This window comes from Branchiostoma lanceolatum, chromosome 18, assembly GCF_035083965.1.
Source record: "Branchiostoma lanceolatum isolate klBraLanc5 chromosome 18, klBraLanc5.hap2, whole genome shotgun sequence".
NCBI lineage: Eukaryota > Metazoa > Chordata > Leptocardii > Amphioxiformes > Branchiostomatidae > Branchiostoma > Branchiostoma lanceolatum.
In genome coordinates this window covers 9,409,689-9,436,978 of record NC_089739.1, presented here as the reverse complement: position 1 = coordinate 9,436,978, position 27,290 = coordinate 9,409,689, and the positions used below count along the sequence as shown (strand labels likewise).

The window sequence follows — 27,290 nt, the reverse complement described above, 5'->3', positions numbered from 1 at the left end:
AAATGGTCAAGATCAAGATCAGCGTGGATTTGTGTTTGAAAAGTTCAAACCACATACTGGTTGTGTAAAAAGAAAACTCCAATATCCTATCTTCTACAGTACCAATCTGATGAAATTATTTTACGAAGTTCAAACCACTGTTCCAGTACCAAAGCAGGTTTTAAAGAAAAAGCAATATCCTTGTAATATATACAACATATCAGCTGTTGTTAAAAATGAGGCAGCTGAAGATTAATTATATCTTCCTACCTATGAAATAGGCAACGTTATCTTACTGTGTCCTGTAAATACTGTAAGAATGTATTCAAGGTGTTTTGTCCTTGGACCATATTTGACCAGTAGGCTGATGTTTTGACGTTCTTGACGTCCCCCGTCTCATACATTCCAAGGAAGTTAAGAATACAAATTTTAAACTTCTTTGTAGGTACATGTGTGAACATGTACATGAAAATGCTGCAAAGGGTTTATTTGTTAAGTGATGGTCAATGTTGACACAAGGAGGTCTGAAATCATTAGGATTGAATTTTGTTTGACTTTTAAGCTGCTTTAGAAACACTGTTAGATCTTGTCAGTGATAATGTTTTAACAAAAAGATGGTATGTTCGGCAGTAAATCTTTTAGAGTTAGATGATTCTAAGAAGAAAATATTTTATAGCAGGACAGGTTTTATAAAGAGCCAGACTTTCAGACTTTTAAAGAATTGGGATACTTAAACTTGTCTTATATGTATGTACACCATCTTGTGCAAGACAGCATTTGTATATGATTTTGTGACAATGTTGTAAATTTTGCTAATCAGCTGATTGGTTATGAATTAATCCAGATAAACTTTATTGTCATTCTATGCCTGTGGCATATTTGATGAAAGTAATTATAATGTACTGTTTTGTATTTCTGTTGATTTTGATATGTTGTTGCATTAATGTTGTCCAAAGAATGGACAGTAAACTATTTGTGTATATGCAGAGCTACGCTTTGAGTACATAAAAGAATACACAACAAGTATTTCTCGGCTGCATTCATTATCAGTTGTAGTATGTATTTACATGTATGACAGTTGTATTGTAAATACCTAAATATTGATCTGAATATGTCTGCTAAACTAAAAGCTAAATGCATATCAAAGTGTACAGTGTACAAATATATCTACAAATACAGGTAAACACAAGTTGAAAGTAGATATAAATGATTACAAATATTGTCCAAAATCTACTCGGAGTTCACCAACAATACACAGAAGATCATTTCTTTACATCCTACGAACATGTATTGCAGCTTACCCTATTTACAATAGTTGCCTTTATCACATCCTAAGGCAGCTTAAGTATATTTAAAGTAAATTTCATTGTGCACATCTCGTTCATATATAAACATTGACAACTAACGTCAACTTTCAAGTTGTACTTCGCGTTAAGTTGTTCCTGTACGTCAAGGAGACTGAACCGATATAAGCAATAAATTGAAATATAAATGTATATATATGCTTACACATCTGAAAGTTGTAAGCTAAGAGGCATTATGCTCTATGTTTAAGGTTACACAGTGTCACGCAAGCATTCAAATGTATAATATAATTCTTCCAAACATGTTTAAAAACTTACTATTCTATAGCAGAAATCTAAACAGGTATGCATACTTTTGGAGGTTTATAAATATCTGAAAATACACGTATTGTGTAAGGATGAAACACTAAAGTATATAACTTTTTTTTTCAAATATAGCTAGAACTGTAATTACAGTAACTCTAAAAAGCCAAAAGACGTGTGTTTTGACACATATGTCCTAAGATTCAGATGATAAGTTTACTTTAAGTTGACTTTGATTCAAGATTAAAATGTCAAGGTCATGTTGCAATTGTAACATGCATAACCTGTATTAACGGAATAGGTAACAATATCCCTTCAGGCGTAATAAGCAAAGTAGCCAATCACAAATGCCACAAAAATCGCAGGAAAAACGATCCTAGCGAAGAAATCCACTCTGCTCGCCGCTTTCTCTGCTGAGTGTTGCTTGTCCTCTTCCTCGTCTACCCATGCTGTGGACTGCCGTGGCATCGGTTCCACCCAGTGCGACCACAATCTTGCACACAGTGCCAGCTGCATGTACGTGTGGTAAAAAAAAAAGAGAAAGAAAATTTAGGACGTAGGCTCATCTGCAATTCTATGCTCTATTCAATTTTAAAAAATACAAGGAAAAACAGAACCATGCTGATTTTGTTTACTGATTTTTCAGTCATCTTCTATTATTCTAGAAAGTCATGTCAGAAGTGGACAAAAACATCTGAGGAAGACCAAAGAGTGATGAAAATTTGTACTGTGTTTTTCTTTGTATTGTCTGTTGACTAAAACATTTGTAAGAAATTTCGATAAGCAAATCTTACATGAGAAACAAATAGAGGGATACTTAAAGTACTTTCATTCTGTAACCTCTTTAGTTGTGCATCTTTACCTATACGTGTTATGTTATCACCCCCATAACAGTACAAATGTAGCTCTGTAGGCCGTAGGGGCAGTGAGTTTTTGATCCACTGTGTCTAGGGCATGATATTGGAAGGCGGAGCCCAACCCACTCCTTTCACCGCTTTTTACTTCACAAACCTAAGTCAGGTGCCCATTTTTACAGCTGGATGGAGTGAGAAAAGTCATGTAAAGTGCCTTTCTCAAGGGCACAACATCGGTGGCATGTCAGGGGATTGGAACCCAAGACCTCTGGGTTCTAGGCCAAATACTCGTATAGCTCTTCAGAAATTAGAGCCTTTGGAATTGGGGTACACTGAAGTGTGAATGAGCAACCTAGCTTGTTGCATAGTGCAACCTGGGTAACCTGAATAACGGAAAACACTTTTCAAACCCTGCATAAGAAGAAAGAAACAACCTTTCCTCCTGAGCAGATGTAGTTGACCAGGACGGTCTCCAACAAGGTGAGCATCACCATAATAAGGCATCCGATCATCCACACGTCGTAGGCTCGCACTAGATGTGTCTGGAAGTAAACAGCAGGTGTATTATGATTAGTATGATAGTCGTACCAGGCTCTTTGGGGTGCTGAAAATTTGCCCAATAGGCTGAAAGAATTTCCCCATTTTCCATCCAGCTGTGCATTTACAAGCCAATGACATCATTTGTTTGAAAGAAAACGTCAGATGTATTATAGCAGTGCCAGTCATAGTTCACTGTCATATGTATGTTTTTCTCCGTATGTCTACAATGTACCTGCAATTAGCCATCGGGCACGAACTTCTTACTTTTTAAGAATAGTCTCTACCAAACTTTTGAGTTGCTGGATAAGTTGAAAATAGACTGAATAATTTACCAGATTCAAATAACTACCCAACCAAAGTAGAAAACATTTCATAGTTGATGAGTCTTGACGAGGCTAACCTGGGGGTTTTCATCATTGCTGCTCTTGATGATCAGAGACAGGAGCGTGCTGATCCCCAATCCGACCCTCGCGTTGACCTCCTGGGGGTGCAACCAGGTGCCGAGCCATGACGTACACACCACTGACGTAGTGGGCAGGAAGGTCTGGAGCACGTGACTCTGCAGACGGCGGGAAAACTGCAGACGGACGTCCAGGGTGGAGATCTCACTCAGACCTGAGGCACGAAAACATCATTCGTTACTCTCCTTTAGGCCACACCAGTTTATTTTCTTCGTTCTTGAACATCTAGCAAGCAACTTAATCATGACTGTTATCACTCCCTGAAACTAGGATTATTTACTGAACTATTACTGTCTCATAACAATGACTGAGTTTTACTTCTGAAAATAAGATTTGGTTCAGGACACTACTAAAAAGGCAGTTTACCTGATGTGTTGGACTTGTTGCACTCGTTGGTGTTGTACTGGCATCTGCCGAAGTAGGCTTTGCACACAGCACACTCGTTGCCCTGACTGCATCCCCGCATGTCTCTACAGTGGTCGGCGTTGTAGGAACACTTGCCTGTGAGCAGATGGCAGGCTGAGAGAAAACATAAATTGCTGCAAGTAAGTACGTGAGGTCGTTCAAAGATACAACAACAGTTGTGTTGTAGAATTGTATAAGCCATAGTATCACGTATTTAGAAACGTATTTGTATTTTTTTGGCAATATCAGGTAGCTTTTTTTTTTTTGGATGGCATCTTTAACAGACTACGGGCATGATGCAAGGATGTGAAGACAAAAAACTTACCTAGCTCATAATGACAAAGAGCGTTTATGATGAATGTGCAGATGTCTTCTTTTGATAACTTTTAGGACAATTGCAGCTTTTTTTAATTTTGCGATAATTTCAAGAAGAACTTATGGCGAATGTTAGATCAAATATCATGTCATTCATTGATTTTCAGTGATCTTATCAAAGGAGAATTATTTTCATTTCAGGAAACTCACCAAAATTTATCCTAAAATGAATTCTGTGTGGCCTAACACAAAGCATTGACTGTTGCCCATTACCTGGCTCAGTTTTGTCCATTTGCTGGATTGAAGAATGAACCCTCAGCCCTGTCAGTTCGAACTGCGACACGATGGCGGTCATGTCTGTCGTCACGGGCCCGGGAGAGCTGGCGTTCTTTCCCGGGAGGAGAGGGAAATACAATCCGCTGTCTGCAGAAAACACCAATAGATAAACATCAATACCACATTTTAAATTATACATGGTATAGACAGTACAAGAAATAACCCATGATACAATCAATTCATACAGTAAGTCAAAGGTACATGTATGTAAAGTCAGGATATCATTTCACAAGCTCGATGGGTCAAGACAAATGAATGCCGGTTACCTAATTGCGTGATGTTTAGTGATGACAATGGCAAAATGATAATGATAAAAACATTTGCAACTTCATGGCTGGAGGTTATTTGCAGGTGGATTAGAAAACAAATGTATTGATATGATAGTTCTAAAAGTATGACTGAACAACAACATTTAGATATGATCTAATGTCCAATCACTGTACCACAACGCCTCTGGTTGAATTACAAATGACTACTAAATCTTTTGTGTAGAGTTCAAATATCATACCATGATGATGTCCATTGGCATTGCGCTCAGTCTTTAATGTGATATTTGCTTCCCAACAATGTAGTGCATCTGGAATACTCAGAAATGATTTATTTTTCAGAAAATGAGACAAAAGGGAAGATTCCTTACATCCATGCAGTTTAAAGCTGCATTCCTGCTGATCCAATGGGTACCTCGCCATACTCGGCACACAGGTCAGGTACAGAGTCCTCCTGTAGATGGGGAATCTACATGTTAGTGTGGTGCCTAATACATCTAAAACTATAGAATGGTACTTCAAAAAACAATGTAAAAAAACAATGTAAAAGAATACAACATATTGTATAAAGATAACATCCATTAGACATACAAATACAAATGTATCAGTATATACCTACATTTCTGATATAACATAACATAACATAACATAACAAAGCATAACATAACAAAGCATAACGTAACATAAAAGTTATCATGCAAAGGAACATTGTAAAATGCCAAGACATAAAAGACATTGACTTCTCTCTACATTGGTTTCTAATCTAAGGTATATAGTTTTCACAGTGGTAACATTTGCCTTTGGTGATGTGTTAAAATTTTCAAAAGGCAAATTTGAAGTGAGTTATGTCACAACTTAACAATAGGGCAGAAACTTATACAATATCACCACATGTCAGTCGAAAGATACGAGGGGGAAGCTCACGTCAGCTTGTGGACTAAGATTCCAGACGGGTGAAGCCACATGCTGATGCCATGATCGCTTCCTCCTCTCCCGCGCTTTCTCTTCTTGGTGACGTCTGCGGCCCTCCGCACGGCCGTTCCGAACGCCAGCGGAGGGGCCCACATCCGAGATGCCGGCACTGGTGTCCAGTCAGAGGACAGGCCGTGGAGACGGGGGTCAGCCCACGCCATGGTGTACTCCACCGTCACCGACAGGTTCTGTGAGCAACCATAAACCGAATTGTTTAATGATAATATGCAGATAATGGTGATTATTTCAGCTTGACCTCTGGCCTCTCCCGCTTATTTTTAGTCTTAGTACACTTATTTTTGCTTGATTTACCTTACTTACCTTATCTATTGTATAAGTTTTGTTTCTGTATTTGTTTTTAATGTTCGGACTCCAGGAAGAATAGTGTTTGGAAAACCGCAAATGGAGATCCTAATAAAACAAACAATAACAGTCACCTTTAAAGGTTAATAATTCCATCATTTTCTAGTGAGGAAAAACTTTCCTCAAGGCTCAAGTTCAAAGTACTGCTTCTAAAGCATAAAGCCATGCTGCCAGACAACATAGAACTTCTATTAGAAGCCTCATTTTCGTGCGGGGAGGGGGGTGTTCTCAACATTGCGGTGGGAAAATGAAACCTTAATTTAGCTTTTATTCTATGTATTTATCTACTGTATTTCAATGTATCCTATTACGTTCTCACATGTATATAATGTACCACCTTCTATTTTGCCGGTCTGTTGTCTGTATAAGGGTAGCCAAGTATTTTATAACCATGCTCTGAAGACAATAACCTTACTAGTATGCTAATCATTTGTCTTGGTTAATGGCTTAGTTAATTTTATCATTTCAATCATAGATGATGATATGAATTGCATTTAATATTCGTAGGCTGTTATGGTCATTCCCTTTTAAGTTTGTTTGTGAATAATTGCAATCTATCAGTATCATATGACTAGAAGACTCTTTTTCACACAACCAAGAGATTTATTCAACCGATGTTTCGGTGATTATCTGTCACATTCTTCAAGGCAACGTCGGTTGAATAAATCTCTTGGTTGTGTTAAGATAATCTTTTTATTCAGTGACTTACCAACCTGATGAAACTATTCACTGAAGTATTACATGACATGTTCAAACAAAGAAAACAAGTGAAAATCTTCCCCAAATTTGTATTTTTTGCATAAGGCCAAAAAAAAGTGTAATGTTGATTCCCATAAGCCACTGACCGCGTTCTCTTCAGACAGAGGTCCGACATGAAGGATTGTCACTGTTGATGTCACTTCAAGCTTCCCCTCTGTTGCACGATGAAAAATAAAGAAATATTTTAGAAGTTGCCTGTAAGCTATCATCATACAATACAAACCTTTGACATGTTGTACTTAACTGTATAGGTATTTTGGCCACGTATGAATATTTAATGTCAGCTACGTGCCAATTCTTACAATACTACAACGAAGCTGTCAATCATGGCATAGCAACTGCCAATTAAGCCCATGGCAACGTACAGTTGCAGGACTGGGGGGATGTGCTGACATTGATAGGTGCAAAGAATTTTGGCCTAGTAAGGTTTGTAGTCAGGGGGATAACTCTTCTAAGCTAAGACGCCGACCAAAAGAAACGGTTTCATTATCATAAAGGTGTTAAATCAATCAATCAATCAACGAGCCAATTATTCAATGATTCTACATAATGTATTCAGTGTAACACTGTGACGTTTTTACGTGACGTCATAGGGCCAGGGACACCAACACGGAGCCGGACCTGCCAGTGATTCATAGCTCAAGAATTTTCGGACATCTAGCGATCTTCTGATCATCTCAAATAACCCGTACTTAGCGTGAATAGGAAATTACCAGAAGAACACTTGAAAACTTCCCAATAAAACACAAAAAAAACGTATTGAGCTACGATTCAATAGAAGGCACATGTGAGTTTAAGACGCTCTGTAAAAGCAGTTGTCTCTGACGTTCCTATATATAGCTAAAACGCTTCAACACACCTGTTTGTGGGCTGACGTTGCTGTCGTACCCTTCAGGCATGCGCTCTCCGGTTTTCCATCCGTTCCATTCTTCCTGCGTCGCGTTATCCTGGCTGGCCAGCGCAGACTTGAACGCTGACATGTCTTCAAAGATGTTCTTCAGAACGGTCTTCCTTTCTTTCTCCACTTTTGCAAGAACGGTATCATTTGATATTCCTGTGGTTTGACTGATAGCGGTTGGTACCCATGCTGCCCCTGACGTGATTTTACCCGGCGTTGATGACATCAGTCCTGGTGACGAGTTGCTGGTGGTTGTCGCGTTGGACGCACCAGACTGTGGTACTGCTGTTGTAATGGGTTGTAGACTCGATGATGCAACGGTTGACGGGGATGACACCGTAGTTGTCGGCTTGGATGTGCCAGGTATCTGTGGTGTGCTTTCTGACGACGTTGTTGACACAGGAGGATCTATATTGGTCGGCTCGATGGAACTAGACTTTGGTGAGGTAGTAACAATAGCAGTTGCGGCAGCAGTAGTAGTACTGGCAGTAGTAGTTGTAGATATAGTAGTAGCATCAGTAGTAATTACAGTAGTAGCAGAATCTGCCGAAGAAGAATTAGCAGTAGCAGAAGTAGTAGTAATTGCAGCAGTAGTAATAGAATCAGTACTACTAGTAGTGGCAGCAGTAGTAGTAGTTGCAGTAGTAGTTGCAGTAGTAGCAGCAGTGGTAGTAGTTGCAGTGGTAGTAGTTGTAGCAGTAGTAGTCGCAGTGGTAGTAGTTGCAGCATCAGTAGTTGTTGCAGTAGTAGTTGCAGTGGTAGTAGTTGCAGCATCAGTAGTTGTTGCAGTAGTAGTTGCAGTGGTAGTAGTTGCAACAGCAGTAGTTGCAGTGGTAGTAGTTGCAGCAGCAGTATTAGCAGCAGTAGTGGAATCAGCTGTAGTAGAATCAGTACTAGTAGTAGCTGCAGCGGTAGTAGTTCCAGTAGTATGGGTTAAAGAAGTAGAAGTTGCAGTAGAACTAGTTGTCGTTGTTGGCCTTGTAGTCAGAGCAGCGGATGAAAGTACAGCTGTTGTCGTTTGGGCTGCAATTAAAATTTTTTTTAAAAAGATGACGTCAACCAGCAACACAATGGATGGAAATGCTGTTCTTTATGTCTGATGATTTCATACTATATCCAGTTGTATTGACTGAATTAAAATTTTACTCTACATGCTTTGTTATGCATGCAAAATCCGAGCCGAGAGAGAATGTATGTAACACAAGAAAAAACTATGGAAGTCAATGAAGTTGAGATGGTGCCCTACCCTACCTGATTTATCAGTTTGATTAGTAATGATATGATATAAGATAACAAATACGATATTCACCGTGACATTGCCGTGTTCCAGTCCACTGCCCATCTGTGCTACACGTCCTGATGACGTCACCATCTGCCGCATGGTATCCCGGGATGCACTGGTACGTACAGCTCTTACCGGGCCAGTACGGACATTTGCAGTCTGGTCCGGACTCGGCAGTGTGGTTAACAATTGGAGGCTCGGGGCACACTGTAAAGTCTTTGGAAAAACAACAACGATTAAGTGATATCTTATGGGTTATCATAACATATAGCTTAACATTCAGACATTGTAAACAATTTACAACAATCATCATTCATTTATCATCCGTTTACAACAATCATCATTCATTTATTATCCGTTTACAACAATCATCATTCATTTATCATCCGTTTACAACAATAATCATTTATTTATCATCCGTTTACAACAATTATCATTCATTTATCATCCGTTTACAACAATCATCATTCATTTATCATCCGTTCACAACAATTATCATTCATTTATCATCCGTTTACAACAATCATCATTCATTTATCATCCGTTCACAACAATTATCATTTATTTATCATCCGTTTACAACAATCATCATTCATTTATCATCCGTTTACAACAACCATCATTCATTTATCATCCGTTCACAACAATCACCATTCATTTATCATCCGTTTACAACAATCATCATTCATTTATCATCCGTTTACAACAATTATCATTTATTTATCATCCATTTACAACAATCACCATTCATTTATTATCCGTTTACAACAATCATCATTCATTTATTATCCGTTTACAACAATCAGCATTAATTTATGAAGTACTTACATCATGGAACAATAAAATGCATATGCAAAGAATGAAATATTCTATATTTTCTTTCACAGAAATATTGCACAGAATGTGCCATAGACAATGTGTTTCAATGGAAACGCTTTATGTGATGTCCATTGCTATTTATTTGATGTTGAATCAACATTGTGGCTTACAGTGCCTTCAAATGCAATAGTTAGCGATATCATGGACTGAAAGTTTCACAAGGATGTCTTACCTTGTTCACATTTAAACCTAAACTGCCCATTCGGATCGCTTGTGCCATATCCCACATAGTTGATGTCCTTGGGGTTGCGGTCAATTGTGCTCACAAACGGCTTTCCCTCTCCGTCTCGACCCACTGCTATGTACAGCTTATCCCTTTTCGTCCAGCAAATCCAGAACCTTCGAAAGTTGTTTGGTGACAGGATACCTGCATGGTGATACAAAGATTTGTTTTTAGGGCAATTGTACACGAGGGTTCTCTAAGCGGAATGTAACGGCACGGCATGTGCTGTATCTTTAATTTGTCCATGTTCCAAGGTATTATTAGTCTCAATGAAGATAACCCAGTCCAAGCATGCTTGCATTGGCTTATTGTGTGCTGTTTTTGGATTGTATTTCCATCCAGATTGTACCCAATTTCTAACAGTTTCCAGCCTAAAAACTTATGCCAAAGAACGACGGCAGCACTGATCTATGCTCTTGGGCGGTTGACGCCCGGGAATCGAACCCCATGGCCAGCCTCATGATCTTGGAGCTAGAATGCTCAACAACCTTTCACCCCACGTCACTTGTCTTCACAAAAACGTGGGCATTTGGCGCTCATCAAGCTAAATCATCAGCCAAGATGGAAGAATCATAATGTCCAGTGAAATATCCTTGATATTATCGTAAAAAGAAGTATAATGAACTATTAGAAACTGCAGTTTCTAAATACCTGGTGTATGCACTGGATTCCAACCTGGTGGACTGATGCTCGATTTGGTATTTGTGGCGATCCCGATGCGAATCTCGTATTGATGACCCAAGCCAATGTATCTGTTCTCTGCGGACAGGCTGATGTGGACAGCATCCTTAGCTCGAGCCTCAAACACCACAGGTTGGTTCACGGGCGGTGGGAAGAGGTTCTCCGAGTCCAATGTGTAATTGTACCACCACCGTTCGTTGTAGAATGACTTGGTATCTGTGCAGGATGCTGTAGTGAGGAAAATATGTCGAAATTACAAATATTTACAAGCAGCACATACTAGTAATATAATGTATTTAAGTTCGCGTGGTTTTTATTTCGTGGTAGGGAGAAAATGGAGTTTGCGTTTGAAACAATAGTAGCGCTACAGTCATTGATTGGCAAAAAGTTTCGCGGTGGTTTTAAGTTCGCGCTGAAGAGTTCACCGCGAAGACCGCCAACGTAAAATCACCGCGAACATTTCTGCATTTACAGTATATCAAATATAAGCTACTAGAACAATTATGTACAGCCTGTTTTGGCATTAGCTGTATGGGTGAGCAGCTAATATTATCAGTTAAACAGAGGACATTTTTTTCAAAAGCTCCGCATTCGGTTAAACCGAAGTGGAAAATTTGATGAATATGGCGTTATAGCTTTGAGTCAGCAGGATAGAAACATTAAGCCAAACTATGGATATATAAAAATATGTGTGTATGTGTGTATGTTTATATTTATGTCAGTATTGTGCATGTCCTGAATTTCACAACAAAGAGTGTAATTTTCTTGGCGAACACAACATGACTAGGTTCTAGCTTCTGATCCCTTCACAATAGACAAACAAGCCAGGGCAATTTGGGAGCAATAATTTATTCATAACCAGGACACAGGACATGTCATCAGTCACGCAGGTAACACAACACCACACATTATTTTTTTGTAAAATACATTCCTCACCAGAACACAGGCGGTATTTTCTGGTTGGCCTTTTATAAATCTAAAGCACAAAAAATGAATTGACTTTTCAGAAAAAATAGATTAAAAAAAAGGATACACATGACATCATGGAGTGCAGAATGTATATAATTTTTCCGGGCCAATAGTCCATGCATAGTTTCAGATATGACATTTTGGAATTTAAGCGGATCAATATATATATAGCAGATCAAATCAATAGTTTAATATAAAGACATGAATTTTTTTGGCATTCAAAAGGTGTTTATACCTGAAAATGATGTGCACTGAATATATTCTATTTGCAACCATTTAGTCGTTAAAGCTGGCCCTGGGCACAAATGAATGGCAGGCGTCCCAGGGGTATTGGTGCCAACTACCCTCAATTGAAATTACACATAGTTCGGCCTTAAGATGATAAGATAATGTTTTTGGACAGGCGTTTGCTCCCATGAAGATATAGATATAACCCCAAAGAAAGAAAAAAGAAACAGGAAAAATGAAAAAGAAGAAACAGAATCCTTACCTCTCATTGCACAGAAAGCATAACCAGGGGGAAATTCCATATAAACTGTAGCACAAACTCTACAAAGACTTCAAATATCTATTAGAATTTCAAACTTACTTTCTGTGTCGCAGCCCAGAACCTCTGCCCTCATGCTGATCCAAACATTCCAGGTTTGGGGGTAGAAACGCACGTAGCGAGCATCGACTGGGTGGTCTAGCAGGTTGGTTACGGGGGTGTTTCTATCCGTGTTGCCTTCAAATATCTGAAAACCGAACGGATACGTCAATTAAATGGGTGCTAGCTTTGCGTTCGCTGGGCCATGGGTCGCGGTAGGATCATACCGAAGATTTAATAAATGATCTATTTGTTACATGTTAGGTGTACTATGCAGCCCTGATCTTATGAGAAACAGTATAATCACGGTAGTTGAACATACACCACTACCAGTGGACTATTCCCCCCCCCCCCTACACTGTGTGGCCCAAGGTCTATAGAAACGGGAATGGGCACCGCAATTATACAGTGTGGGAAGGATTTAAGTTAAATTTTCACACAGATTCTTTACATCAAATTATGTTTCACAGCAATTACTTCCGATCGCCAATGCCCTACCACAATAGTCTGAAAGAGAGCGACACATGTATTCTTTCTGAGATAATCGTTTTTTAAATACGTATGAGATTAATCGATTATCTGTATGTTGACCGGATTGAAACTTGTGTGTACATTGGTTTTTAATGCAGTGTTTTCACAACTGCGACAAACCAATAAAAGACATCTAGTATCTTGTATAATACAAATCTTAAAGTTGATCCCTAACAATTAAAGCTGACAATGTCAACAAGTGCATTGGAATTAAATCGAATGAATGCAGCCAAAGGAGAGGTATGCTTATCATTATGTCTGAAACATTGCGTTGTACTTGCCAATGGGCACTTTGAAAAGGAGAGGATTGCCTACTACAAACAAATCACTAATTAAAAATTTTCCACAGCCTTTCTTTTAAATTCGATAGGGACTACATACTTAGCTGAAATTTTCCCTTTTCTTCCGGATATTCTGCTCAATTCTCAAAATCTTGTCTAGAATAGGAAGAAGGAAATTTTGTGTCTGAGGTACCGTTTCTTCGCCATCATTGAGCCTGTAGGTCACCAAGCTATCCGCCTCTACGCCATGCTGTAGTTTGAAGGATTTCACCCACTCAGTGTCGTCCCCGTCTGGTGAACCCTGAATAATGGTGCCCGTGATGCGCTTGACTTCTGCTAAATCCACCTAGAAAATAGTTTTGTCACATAAATAATGCAGATGAAAAAAGAAAGTATATATATCCATCTATCCATCTATCTCATATCTATCTGTCTATCTCTATATGTAGCAGAAGAAGACGAATAAGAACTTTATTGCGCGACAATTGTAACAGGTACAATGTATACATGGCAACATGACAAATGAACTATTTCTAATATTTTATAATTCTTAAAGAACTAATCTAATTAATATATGAATGACAGGTGACAATCTATCCAATAGTGTGCAAGCTAATGCTCTAGAACAGGATGTAACGTTAACAGTACGCTGCGTCAGGAATGTATAACATATACATATATAGTATCAGGTATACCAGTTAGTTGTCTACAAATGTTAGGGAACATAATAAATTCGAGCATAGTTCTGTCCACCTGACTATACTGTGTGTATATATATATATATTATACCTATAATATGATACATATATAATACCTACCTGCAACCATTGTCCGACCTCGTTGGTTTTAGCTCCCCATGCCTTGTCCCCGTTCAACCTAGCGTGATGAGACATGTACTTGCCAGGCCATTCATCCGACACATCTGACGATGCAGTGATGCGTTCATCAGGTATGGCCCCAGACTCCATCCCAAGTGGATCTTGACAAGCTGAGAGACAAGGACAGTGTGCTGCACTTAGTCTTTAGTGAGATGTCTTGAAAAAAGTCACTCGTTATTTATAATTAAGGAGTTTTGTGTATCGATGTCGACTATAGCAGAATCAGCGTCAACAGAACAGCGTTAATATAATACGTTAAGAGAATATACAGACAACATGTACAGCTCGGCTCAGTCTATGACTTTGGCATTTGGAACTAGACTAACGTGTCGTATTCAATAATTTTTTTTTTTGGCTGTCATGTACTTTTTGATTGTTCAAAATACACATTAAGAGCCTTACATCACACTCTTTAATAAAAACCATTTTGTGAAAAAAAAAACAGTTTTTAGAATCGCCTTTGGTTTCCTATAAATCAAAATAAATTGAAAGACGTAACATAGACGATGCTGTAGAAGGGTTAGCAGGCCGGTACCTAACAGTGGATTCTACATCTATGGTAATTCGAGAAGAACACAATATTTGAATAGTCCTTTGAATCATACTTAAATCACATTATAGGACATTCCACTGTCGTAAATCTAAACTGCTGACTAACCTTGTTCGCAGTACGTTCCTCTCCATCCAGCCGTGCACAGACAGTAGTACCGCCCAGTGTCCGACCCATCTGTTGTTACTGTTCCTCCGTGTTGACAGGTTCCTGAAAAAATAAGTACAATTACCATGCATTTATTTTTTAATTTTTAACAACATAAATAACAAATACAGACAAGATGGCGACGCACTCAAGTTAATACAACTTATATTAACGCCGCCATCGGACAAGAAAGGAATATAATTAAAGAATCATATAAATGTATACACAAATGTGGACAAATAAACGAAAGCAATCAAATCATAGATAATAGATAATACCATGCATTTAAATTATACAAGCATTTACACACCAGTTGTTATTCCTGTGTTGTTTTTGTTTATTTTTGCTGCTATATCTATTAGCTCTGTCAAGGCTGTCAACTAGCCACGCCCATTTATGATGTAAAGACGGGCTAGTCACGACTACTGTAAATGCAGAAATGTTCGCGGGGATTTTATTTCGCGGTAGGGAGAAAATGGAGTGCTCGCGGTGGTTTTGAGTTCGCGCTTGAAACAATAGTAGCGCTACAGTCACACAATGGAATGACTTTTCGCGGTGGTTTTAAGTTCGCAATAAAGAGTTAACATTGCTGCATGTACAGTATCTACATGTTATACACCTGCATCAGTCTATAAAGTGAGTGACACATGAAATGGATATGTGAGGTCTGTCATAGCAAAAGCATTTTACACATGGACGTCAAAACTATTTTCTATTGAGGGAATAAGTCAGATACATGAAATATCAAGCAATGAACAATCCACCAGAAACACAGTCTACATAGACCTGCAACATTCCAGTACACAGCACAGCCCACATGCGGTTAGCGTCAACTTACATAATGTAAGAGCTTGACTAACGAAAGAAAACGACATTGCTCGCTCATGATCGCGAGGATTGATGTTAGTAGCAATGTGGCTTACTTAACCATAACGTTGGCGAATACACCCATACCTTGAAACAGCTGACAGATGAATCGTTTACTATCGCTGCATCCCTTGTCCTCCCACGTGGAGTCATTCGGACGGAGGACGGCACAGTGTTTATCGTCGTCATCAGTCGGCTCATTGTCTTTCCAGTTGGAATAGCCGGTTGACTGCAGGGTTTGTCTGTCCTCAAACACCCACTGGCCTTCTCTGTCGGCGTCAGTCAGCCCGATCCAGCGCTGATCGCTTCCGTTTCCCAGTTCGGCGATAAACGTGTTGGTCTCACCGTCCTTCGGCATGGCCAACATCCCCCCGTCTGCGGCACAGGTCTGTCGGGCTTCATCGTACGTCTTCTTATCCTCATCATCAGCAAAGTCCTTGTAGCAAATTCCGTTGAAGCGAACGTAGCCTGGCTTTGGACACTCTGTAGAGAGAATGTCGATTTCTGATTTGTAAACAGTTTCAAAAAGCGTCATCCCTCATCTACAATGTGGGCTCGAGCATGAAATAACGTTGATACTTTTTAGGTCATATTTGTGATGTTTCTAATGTATCCATCCTACATGTGACGCCAGATATGACGAACAATCAAGTAAAGATACTGTAGCTAGGACGTCACTTAAGTTCTGTGGAGTGGTCCGCAACATCAGCTTGTCTGCCTGGCGTTCCACTATGTATTGTCTTGTTGCAATTTTTTGGAATAAAGAATAAATTTCTGTGGAGGCAGAATCGACGCCAGGCTGGAGACTGTATGTGACATGACAAAATCAGTGATTCTACCGGTAGAGATCCCAAAAGGAGTCTCTGTTGACAGTTTCTCCGTTTGGGATCTCTACCTATAGAATCACCGATTCTATACAAAATCTCCACCCTAACATATGTATATCAGGAAGGTGAGGGTAAGGTTACACATATATCAACATTGTTGATTGCTTCAACAATTCGTAACTACAAACCTACATGTTGAATGAAGGGAATAATAAGAAACCTATACCTATAAGAAGAAGAAGAACAATACTAATCAATAGAGGAAGCGTAAGGAAGATGATAGCTCAACTCCACCACCTATCTAGGCTAGCTATAAAGTAACTTTCGGTAGGTAATTATGAAAGCTGAAAGCAATGGAGAAAGACTTACTATATAATTGCATAGTAAAATGTCAAGAGTAATGTTTGAAATAATCCTACTACAAATGCTGATAAGTTTATTGATTATCATAATGCATACCTTGATCTATCTGACAGATGAATTTCCGATCAACGTTGCAACTCGCATCACCCCACGTGGACCCACTCATCAAGGCGGCACAGTCTTGCTCATTTCTATTATTTGGTTGACCGGGATCCCAGTTGGAATAGCCGGTTGACTCCAGGGTATGTCCGTCCTCAAACACCCACTGGCCTTCTCTGTCGGCGTCAGTCAGCCCGATCCAGCGGTTTTCTCCGTTTCCCAGCCCGGCGATAAACGTGTTGGTCTCACTGTCCTTCGGCATGGCCAACACTCCCTCGTCTGAGACACACGTCTGTCGGGCCTCATCGTACGTCTTCGGGCCAGCAAAGTTCTTGTAGCAAACCCCTTTGAAACGAACGTAGTCTTCGTGTGGGCACTCTGTAGAGAGAAGAATAACAATTTGTAATTTGTTACCTACATGAAAAATGGAGGCATTGTTTTTGGTCTGTCTTTGTTGTGTTTCCAGATATTCATTCGTCAAGATAACTCAAATAATTAAGAACCTCTGGATGTATTGAGATAACATTTGGCTTGTGGCAAGGTGTTGGGAAGATGAAGGTCAATAACGATTGTGGGCCCCTGGTGTGTGACCTTGGTACTGAAGCAAAACTTCTGTTTTTTTGTGTGCATCTTTTGTCCTAGATATGCTGCGGTCTTGTTAATCTCTGTAGAAACTAGTAAGAGTCATTCGTCAACTGATTGGTAATTTGTAACATCCAATCATGAGCTTTATGCAATAATTGCTTTAAGTATTTTAAGGCTCCTTATGTTTGAAATATACTCTTTTTGCATATACCGTTTGTATACAGTTATACCGTTTGCTTACCATAGAGAGAACAGAACGTTTGAATTGGAATTGTAGAAGCTAGTAAATTTCAATATGGTATTGTTTAATTTTCATGTGATCTAGAGACCATGTAACGGTACTTAGAATATTGTTATTGATTACTATGCTGTACATTTTGATATTGAAGTTGTCTTTGTCAGCAGGGCTAGCCCTTTGAAATAGCTACAGGTTAGTTGGGTAGCCCTGGCTGTGCGTGCTGAACAGCCAAACCAATTTATAAAGACAATAAAAAAATATATTCCAAGCAGATATGGGTCAATTGACACAAATGATATACCCAACACACTTACGTGGGAAACTTGCAGGTCTGATCATCATGGCTGTCTTCTTCAAGGAGTAGAGATACCCCTTCCAAGTTCCCCAGACGATGCCCTGGGCACTCTCACAATTAGAGTTGCATCCGGTCAGATACTGTCCGTTTAACATGGCATAGTCACAGCTTTCTGGATACCACCAACCACCCTGTCCAAATACGGCCGCACAGTTATTGCCATTATTGTCGTTGTCTTGGTCCCATGTAGTGAACTTTTCATTGTTCATGTTATCTTTAGAAGAAGGAGTCAGACTGTCAGTAGCGTTGCCGCTGTACCCGCTGATTGTAGCCGTGTACTTGCTGTCTGCTTCCCCCACATAAAACTCGCCGTACTTCGCGAACACGCTCTCACCTTCCCAGTCCTCTAAGGAGACGTACAGTTCGTGGTCTTGCGGTGCGGTCAGAGTGTGTAAACGGTCGAGTCCCAGCCAGAACTCTCCGCTTACGTTACCGAAGCCTTGCACGTACTCGTCCCAGGGTTTGTCGAAGGGTACCGACCCGTCCTGCCGCCGCTGGATGATCGTCCACCCGCCGCCATCGGTGTCCATGTCGCAGTAGACTTGGAACGGTCCAGGGTAGCCGACGTAGTATGGGCCGCTTTCGTGAACCCCAAGAGGGTACAGATCAGCACAGTTCTTGGGAGATATCAGGTCTGAGAGATGCAAAAGAAAAGTCAATATATCAAAATATATATAAACATGTTCCGTATGTATTAAGTGAATTAAGTTAGAGCCAAAATTTCATATGTATTGTGCATTGTGTGTGTGTGTGTGTGTGTGTGTGTGTGTGTGTGTGTGTGTGTGTGTGTGTGTGTTTGTGTGTGTGAGTGTGTGTGTGTGTTCGAACATTAGCGAAACTACGGCCAATGCTTATTTGCGTTTCAAACTTCCGACTTGGAAAAAAAATTCAATATATTTCGCTTGTGTGTGTGTGTGTGTGTGTGTGTGTGTGTGTGTGTGTGTGTGTGTGTGTGTGTACGTGTTATGTTTTTGACAAAGATTAGGAATATCAAATTTAAATAGCGAACGTTAACCTACGGCCAATGTTTATGTGTGTTTCAAACTTCCGACTGAAAAAAATACGAACACCTGTTTATCTCTGTACCCTCATGACCAACAATACAAAGGACTACAATTTTCTTATAACCAACTAGAAACGACAGAACAATACATTAAATATAGTTTTAGCCAGTTGAAATCAACCCAAAAGAGAGATATAAGCATGCTTTATATTGATGTTATCACAAACTTCTAAAAATGGAGATCCTTGAATTCTAATGGCAGATCAAATCATACCTTCTACCGTCCAAAACATTTTAGCGCAACAAGTGATAACAAAAAATAAGCAAACAGCGATTCGGTTATAAAGTATAGTAAACGTTTCCTACCAGACGGTGGTTCGGAAGAGTCGACAAGAAAAATGGCAAACGCAACGGCAACAGCCAAGCCTAGGCCTAGCTTGGCCATGTTTTTGTATGTTCGACCGACTGAAACGTCGCGGCCGAAAACACGAAAACAGAAAAGCACCGTAAAGCCGTGGTCTTAGTGCGATGCGAGCATTGAGTCCCAAGGGAAATTATACTGACATACACTGGTTAGCAACGCGCTTCTGAGTCAACAACTGTATGGAACATAATAAGTGTATATGGATGCTAATGGCCATATTGAGTAATGAAATTTGAAAAATTGATGATGCCCACTATTCCAAGCCAAATACAACAATGGGGCGTTATATCTTACGTCCATTATCTGTCAAGGGGTAACAATAACATTCATTTGCTTTCAATGACATATCATATATTGCTCTTTTTTTGCGAACATACATAGAATTCGGCATATGTATATAGTAAAGACTATCCTATATTCATACATGAAGAAGAAAGTGATATACTTCTGATATTATTTCATACAAAATACAACATTTTATATGTTTGTGTGTGTGAGGTAATATATATGTGTGTATGCGTGTGTGTGTGTCTGTGTGTGTGTGTGCGCGTGATAATGTATGTCTTTCTTGCATGTGTTTAATGATATGTTTTTGTGTGTGTGAGGTAATGTGTGTGTGTGTGTGTGTGTGTGTGCGCGTGATAATGTATGTCTTTCTTGCATGTGTGTAATGATATGGTTTTGTGTGTGTGAGGTAATGTGTGTGTGTGTGTGTACATGTGTATGTGTGTGTGTGAGTGAGTGTGTGATAATGTGTGTGTGTCCAGTTGCTTTTTGGACGACAGTCTGTCCTAAAACATTATGACTCTTAAAGAAGGCGTACCGTTAGTTTATCAATATTGTTTCGCGAGGTCTTGAGATGTTTAGCTATTAAAGAAATTGTTATGCATACAACACGCCAAACACGTGACTGTATGGTAACTCGTTTCACCAAGAACTGTACAAGTATGCGACGCATATATGATTACAATATCCTTCTCAAAATATCTTTTAATGAACCTTTCTGTTGTAGCTTCGACAGAGATGCGCATAATTATGTGCGAGTTATCTACTAGCAGGTACAGTGCAGTGCAACAGAGATATCATAAAGCATTGCGAGTTTTACTCCATCACCCACTATGGCTGACAGTGATACATGCATAACCTCAAGGTCACAAACTGCCAACATGTGTCGCGGCCGGCTTCACGAACAATGTTGACAGTTTGTGACCTTCAGGTAATGCATGTATCAATGCAGTCACAGAGGGTGATGGAGCAAAACTCGCAATGCCTTATGATACATATACCTTTCTGTATTGTAACTCGCACGTGAATATGTGCATCTCTGTCTAAGCTACAACAATTATGTGACTTATATAATGCGGCAGCACTCTTTTTACATGCCAACACACACACACACACACACACACACACACACACACACATATGCACACAAACAAAAATACGCACATACAGACATACATATGCACGTACACGCACACAAGCACATATACAGACACACAAACGCACTCAAGCACACAACACACACACGCACGCCGGCAGTAAGCTATGCGGTACAGTAATTACAGACGCCCAATTTTTGCATTAAGTTTTATTCAAACTCAATACTTTTTAACAATGCAGTTTTTTCTATGAGAATGGTAAGCATGCTCAAATAAAATCAGACAAACCCCTCCATACATGTATAGTGTAACATGATTGTGCTCGTTGTTCTTTATCTTCATCGTGTTTGGGATAGAGGCTGCCATAAACTTACAATATTGTTGCTTCAACAATTATGAAATGATATATATATACATGTAAATCAGTTATCCTAAAATGATATTTACACACACATTCTCCGGTTATACCGGTAAGGCCATGTTGATTTGATTGTAGGATGACATCCATGACCAAAACTGATGCGAGCGTGCGAAAAAAAAGTGTGGCAAAAAAATGTTTCTTTCATGATAAAATCTACGTGGTCAGGAAGGATGAACAACACTAAACACACAGAGTATGGTATACCGAAATATAGATTCTTCTTTTTTGTTCTTTCACATCTTATTCTTTGACTTTGGAATTGACTTTGGCATTCTGCGATATTAGTATACGTATTTTTCAAAATATTTTTGTGCATATGTTTTCTCCTTTTGCAGCTGCTTTGTATGATTTAGAGTATGGCCGATAACATCCTTTTTTTAAGGGACGAAAATTGATGCACGCGCGGATGCCATCCATATGATCAAATCAACATACATATGACCTAATGATTACACACAAAAAAATGTTAAACGCATCAGGAAACAGTAGTTTAAATGTTACAGATGGATATTTTCATTTTTTCTCTGCCAGCATTGCTAGTCCTTTGTAATAGGCTCTGGTTTAGGTTAGGCAGCCCTGACTGTACAATGTACATATCTGACTGTACATACATGTATATGTCCTTCCGACATAGTTTAACTGATGAATAAAAGTACACTCAGTACCTGGTAAATAAAATTGTTACAGTTTGGTCTGTTGTGTTTACAATCCAATCTCATCAATCATGTCTATTCTATGAAGTGAGTTTGCAGCTGAAATATGGCAGTATTCTTTGCTATAGACAAGCTTCTCCATCTTAGATTTCAGGTACAAGATATTTACAAGAAGGTCACTCATTAAAGTACTAACTCTTAGTATTGAATAGCCGCAGGCTAGTTGGACAGCCCTGGCTGTACATGCATTCTTCAAAGTTAAATCAATAAATAATAACTCAAGTTTGACTCTGTGATGGTGTTTGGGTGTGTTTATTACACAATCCCCTAGTCTCAACGCTATCTTTACTTGCTCAGATATATGATCATGGGCACGGACACGGCAATGCTGATGACGTACAGGACAAGGCACAGCCTGTCCAGGACCTTGGCCAGCAGGGTGTAATCGGACACCTCCTGCTCGTTCTTCATGGCCTTGGCCAGCTCCTCCACACTGCTGGTCAGGTTACTGATGCCGGACGACACAGCGACCTCCAGGGGTGTGGGCGGCACGGACGGCTGGCGGGTTTTCCCGGAGACCTCAGCCGAGGTTCCCACGTTGACCTTCGCCAGGTCGTCGGCAGGGGCCACGGTGTTGGCCCGCGCAGGCCAGGCCAGCTTCCTGCCGGTCAGGCCAGCCTCTCCATCCTCGCTTACTGCCTCCTTCTCTGTGAGGTCTCCGAGCAGAAGGAACCTGAACACACATCAACGAGAAGGAAAGAAGATGATGCGGATGTTTCTCACTGAGGTCTGCATCGTTTACATCAACTATTGTGGACTGATATATGCATAATTGAAGATTCATGTCACCTTTTCACATGAGATGCACTAAAAGTGACAAAAAAGTTACACAAAGGATTCCAACAGAATATTAGCCAGAGTTTGCCAAAAAAACAATATTCTCTTGATTACATGCTCGCAACATGCCGCTTGGATTGGTAGCAGATTAAGTTTTGAAATGATGCTGTATTGCATAATATAAAATTTGCAAAGCTGTCCTAAAAGGTTGATCACTTTGTTCTCAGCCCAAGTGAAAAGTAGGAAAGAAAACTTAGCAACCGACAAAACAAAACAAAGAAAAAAGCAAACATGTCCACTGGGTTTATACATAATTTGCAATCTGTTGTCTTTTGTAATTCAGTCTAACCCTAGATATTGTTAACCTCCGTTAACATTAATCTGCCAGGTTACATAAATCTGCCATTTTGAAAAAAAAGTGGGTTTGAGAGATCTCTCGTGCAGCACCCCACAGGTATGCACAGTTAAGATATACATCACAGTTAAGATATACAGGAGTGCATTATACTGAGGGATATTGTGTTGGAGATCTGTTTGACGTATCTACTCTGGTGGAATTATGCATATAGATATTACAAGTAGTACATACTTTGCCATGTAGCGGAGAAAGAAATTCTTCGCCATTGGAGACAGGCTCCCCTCCTTGTCGTGGATCTTGATGATGCCGATGGTGAAGAAGAGGAAAATTCCCATCAGGCCCATGCACACGACGATCAGCGCGGCTGTAACATTTCCATAATAAATTATAAGTTAGCGGAATGTTCTGTGGAAATGTTATTAGGATTGGTTATTAGAAAATGAGAATCTGATGCTTGAATCTTAACAGCAACATAGACTAAGCAGGGTCCATTTTAGGCCTGCGAAAAGTAGTTGAGGAGTTACAAAAATATCGTCTAGGTTGTGATGCAAGAGCCTCATTTTCCAGTAAGCAGCATACAAAAGCTTAACTTTGTTTTCAAATACATGTAGTTTAAAAACAGCAAATAGAAATAAGAACAGCACAACTTAATACATCTGCCTTTACTCACCGAAAAATGGCAGGGCTCCCTTGACAGGAAGTACCTCTGTGACAAACACGAGGCACATGACCACAGAGAGTTGGATGGTCACTCCGAAGGAGATCCGGTCTCCCCTGTCTATGGGCATGATGAAGGTGATGATCATCAGCACCACCAGGATGGCGCAGGGCCCGACAGTCGTGGCGAGGTGGAACAGGGGCATCCTGTCCAGCTGGAGAGTGAAGCACGCCTCCTTGTTGTCTCTTGCGGAGATCTTGTCCTTCCGATTCCACTCACCCTCAGGCTCTGCGGTAGACCAGACGTCACAGGTACTGCCCTCTCCGCATTCTGTGTCCAACAAATCATCACAACGAATTATCATCAAGATATATCCTTAAAGTATACAGATACTTATGGAAAGCAGAGCAATGACTAATAATATGTATACTGGATTCTTATGCGATTTTCTCTGTCAACATTTTAGCAACCTTATGTCTCTGTTCCTAAGACCAAGGGCTAAATAACTCTTGTGACAAGAAGGCATTCCCGACCATGACTGGCATGGAATATACTACTTCTTGCCATGTTCGGGAATGCATTCTTGTCGTTAAGTCACCATGAGAAAAGGATAAGCATTTCATCTACCCTACAAAGCTAGCCTAAAAAGTTTGCTGAAATTTCGGCCATTAAAACAACACATTTGTTGTGAAGGTGAGAATCCAATTTCTAACATATTAGTAAGTACAAGTGCATTCCACTGACTTTGTCATCACACCTAAATCTACATTACCACCGGTACCTTTAAAGGAGAAACTATTTGGTGTTCAGGAATAATAACAAGCAGGGTACATGTAGAGGTATACATTATTGTACAATTGTAGCATTCTACAGAATCAGCATTATATTTCTTTTTCTATTAAAGGGTTGTACCATTCACAAAGTTCAGCTTCCAGTAGTCCCTATCATACATCTTGTCAGACAGTTTTTTCCACTTAAACAAGTTTAAGCATTCTACAATACTAGTAAACTGAAATAAGTCAGAGAAAAATCTTTATTGAACTGCCCTCGTAAGATAAACTAATGGATATCAATATTCTTTCATGACATTTGTAAAGCTTTACCAATGAATTCCCCAATTGCTGAGAATGCAGAGAAACAGATGTCGCATGTCATGGTGTCAGCGGGGAAGAAGAACGGGTCTGCCTCACAAATGGTGGTAGTCAGAGTTTCTACCCTCCATGTTACCGTACCATTTAGGCTGACCCGGAGTGGTACGTCCTTTGGTAGGCCTTCGTACAATGGGTTAGCACTGTGGAGTAACCAATAAAGTCTTGTCATTTCCTTAGACTAGTCAGTGTCATAATTTTCCGACAACCACTGTTCCTTCGCACATGAGCTGTTCATTTTGTTTGTTGGACTAGTGTTGGATTAAAAAGTTAAGATGTTGTTTCCACTACTAGAATGATATTCCTTGTGCGTCTGAATCCATTACTCTGGTAATCTTCCGTGGGTTGGTTAAAAAAAGACACTATCCTTTAAGGGCTACCTTCTTCAGAGACTTCCTGGTTGTGTGAAAATGATAAAGACCCTTATTCAGCTTCAGCTAAGGCACTGTAAATTCAGAATATTGTTTCTGCTTAAGATAAAGCAGTTATACTCAATTGAGGTGAAGCACCATGCTTTTTCAAGGAGCTTGTGGTAAGTGCGCTGCGGTTTCGCTACGGCTCGCATTTTTGCCCAAGCACACCGGGTCACCCTTATTCTTCTGGATAAGTGTGTTTTATGCGCAGAAGTTTGGCGCTAAAGACTAACGCCTAAAGCTCGGCCTCATAAATGGGGCCGATGGCTTTACGCCCAACTCAAAAAAGACGATGCGACTCTTTTCCAGTCGTATCCAGACCTGGGCGCAAACCTAGGACCCCTGGCTCCACAGCATTTGAAACAGAAAGGCAAGTGGCCAGTACGCAGACCTCTACACCACGCGTCCTGCTAGCAAAACAATATCGTTAGTACAATTCATTATCTGTATGAGAAAGCAGATTTAACATGATTAAATCTTGATTCAATGATAGCAATTGATAAGGAGTCTACATACTTCCTCTTCAGAGTAAATGTTGGTGTCCAGATGCTGCTGGCTGGGACGGTGAGACTCTCAATGTTCTCGTAGTACTTAAGGTCCCACTTCAGTCGGCTGTCCTGCCAAGTCTGAAACAAAACAAAACAAAATGATTTTGTTGTGCATATCATAACAATTACTATAGAAAAATCTTTCAAAAATCTTCATTACAAGATTACTTGAATGGAAACTGGAATGATGAAAAGTTCATAAATAGGTCAACTTACAAAGTCGATGACAACAGAGGCAATCAGGAACTCCTTCTTTTCATCCTGAAATAAAAGTTGTAGCATCGATTAGTTGTGTTAAGTTACCTCCATGAGTCATATATATCTGTTATAAACCTGCAAGACAGTCTGAAGCTTACCAAGTCAACGATCTGTTCCACATAGCCGTTGAAGCCGATGATGAACCGGGGATGGCTCTCAGCCTTGGTCCCGGTCCCGGTGTTATCCGTGTCGGTCCCAGTGTCATCAGTGCCGGTCCCGGTCCCAGTGTCATCAGTCGCAGTCCCAGTGTCGGTCCCAGTGCCATCAGCCCCAGTCCCGGTCCCAGTGTCATTGGTCCCGGTCCCGGTCCCAGTGTCATCGGTGTCAGTCTCGGTCCCAGTGTCATCAGTGCCAGTTGCAGTCGCGGTGTCAACCTTAGCCTCAGCCACAGGTGCCTGGGACGGACTGTACACATCCAGCAACTCCTCTGCTAGCTTTTGCTCCATATTCTCTGAGGAGGGAAAAAGTACATGCTCATCAATTAGAAAGGCAACTAATATGAACACAAGATACTGTGAACATTTAAAATGGTCATGATCATATTTTGTACTTGTTTCTTGCATTGACTTAAAAAGATCTTTAAAACAAAACTTAATAACAAAAGATAATAGTTTGAACTATTGCACAAGTTTTTGATATCAGATTATCACATTTCTATTCAACTTAGGATACCATATTATTCTGAGTACACACTACAAGCTTGTTCACTGCAAAGAATATATCACAATCACCTAAATAAATGACCTTACCTGAACAGCTGGGCTTGTCATCTTCCCAGATGCCTCCTTCGGTGCACCTCACTTCGCCGGGATGTCCTGACTTAATGGAGTACCCCCTATTGCAGGTGTACGCGACCCTCTCTCCCACGTTGTAGAACCTCTTCATTGGGCTTCTGTTGCCGTAGTTTGGTGGACCCAAGTCCCAGCAACCGACGGCACCTGGGTGTGATGAGAAAATATCAAAGGCAGTGAAAATCATCATCTGATGAAGTTTCATGATAATGTTTTTGATCTTTCGAACCTTTCTCCATTCATGTAAAAAAAACATAACTGTTATCACAAAGATACAGATTACATGATAAAGTCCTAATA

General features: G+C 40.0%; 2 protein-coding genes and 1 long non-coding RNA gene across 3 annotated transcripts; all 3 read right to left on the bottom strand.

Moving 5' to 3' along the window:
• Positions 1 to 1,901: 1,901 nt before the first annotated feature.
• LOC136424712 (glycine receptor subunit alpha-4-like) lies at positions 1,902 to 4,583 on the bottom strand. The gene is made up of 5 exons (XM_066413335.1): positions 4,435 to 4,583; positions 3,808 to 3,960; positions 3,381 to 3,595; positions 2,875 to 2,982; positions 1,902 to 2,096 (listed from the first exon to the last, which is right to left on the bottom strand). Exons 1-5 carry the CDS (start codon positions 4,514 to 4,516, stop codon positions 1,902 to 1,904), a joined length of 753 nt encoding a protein of 250 aa, XP_066269432.1. The 5' UTR covers positions 4,517 to 4,583.
• A 4,561-nt stretch (positions 4,584 to 9,144) lies between these two features.
• Positions 9,145 to 11,042, bottom strand: LOC136423929 (uncharacterized). Its single transcript, XR_010753812.1, has 3 exons — positions 10,791 to 11,042; positions 10,089 to 10,283; positions 9,145 to 9,253 (listed from the first exon to the last, which is right to left on the bottom strand). It is a non-coding gene; the product is annotated as an uncharacterized lncRNA (long non-coding RNA).
• A 10,106-nt stretch (positions 11,043 to 21,148) lies between these two features.
• Positions 21,149 to 27,132, bottom strand: LOC136424835 (neuronal acetylcholine receptor subunit beta-3-like). The gene is made up of 8 exons (XM_066413506.1): positions 26,949 to 27,132; positions 26,298 to 26,650; positions 26,158 to 26,202; positions 25,910 to 26,019; positions 24,936 to 25,123; positions 23,845 to 24,162; positions 23,406 to 23,538; positions 21,149 to 22,712 (listed from the first exon to the last, which is right to left on the bottom strand). Exons 1-8 carry the CDS (start codon positions 27,082 to 27,084, stop codon positions 22,325 to 22,327), a joined length of 1,671 nt encoding a protein of 556 aa, XP_066269603.1. The 5' UTR covers positions 27,085 to 27,132; the 3' UTR covers positions 21,149 to 22,324.
• Positions 27,133 to 27,290: the final 158 nt, after the last annotated feature.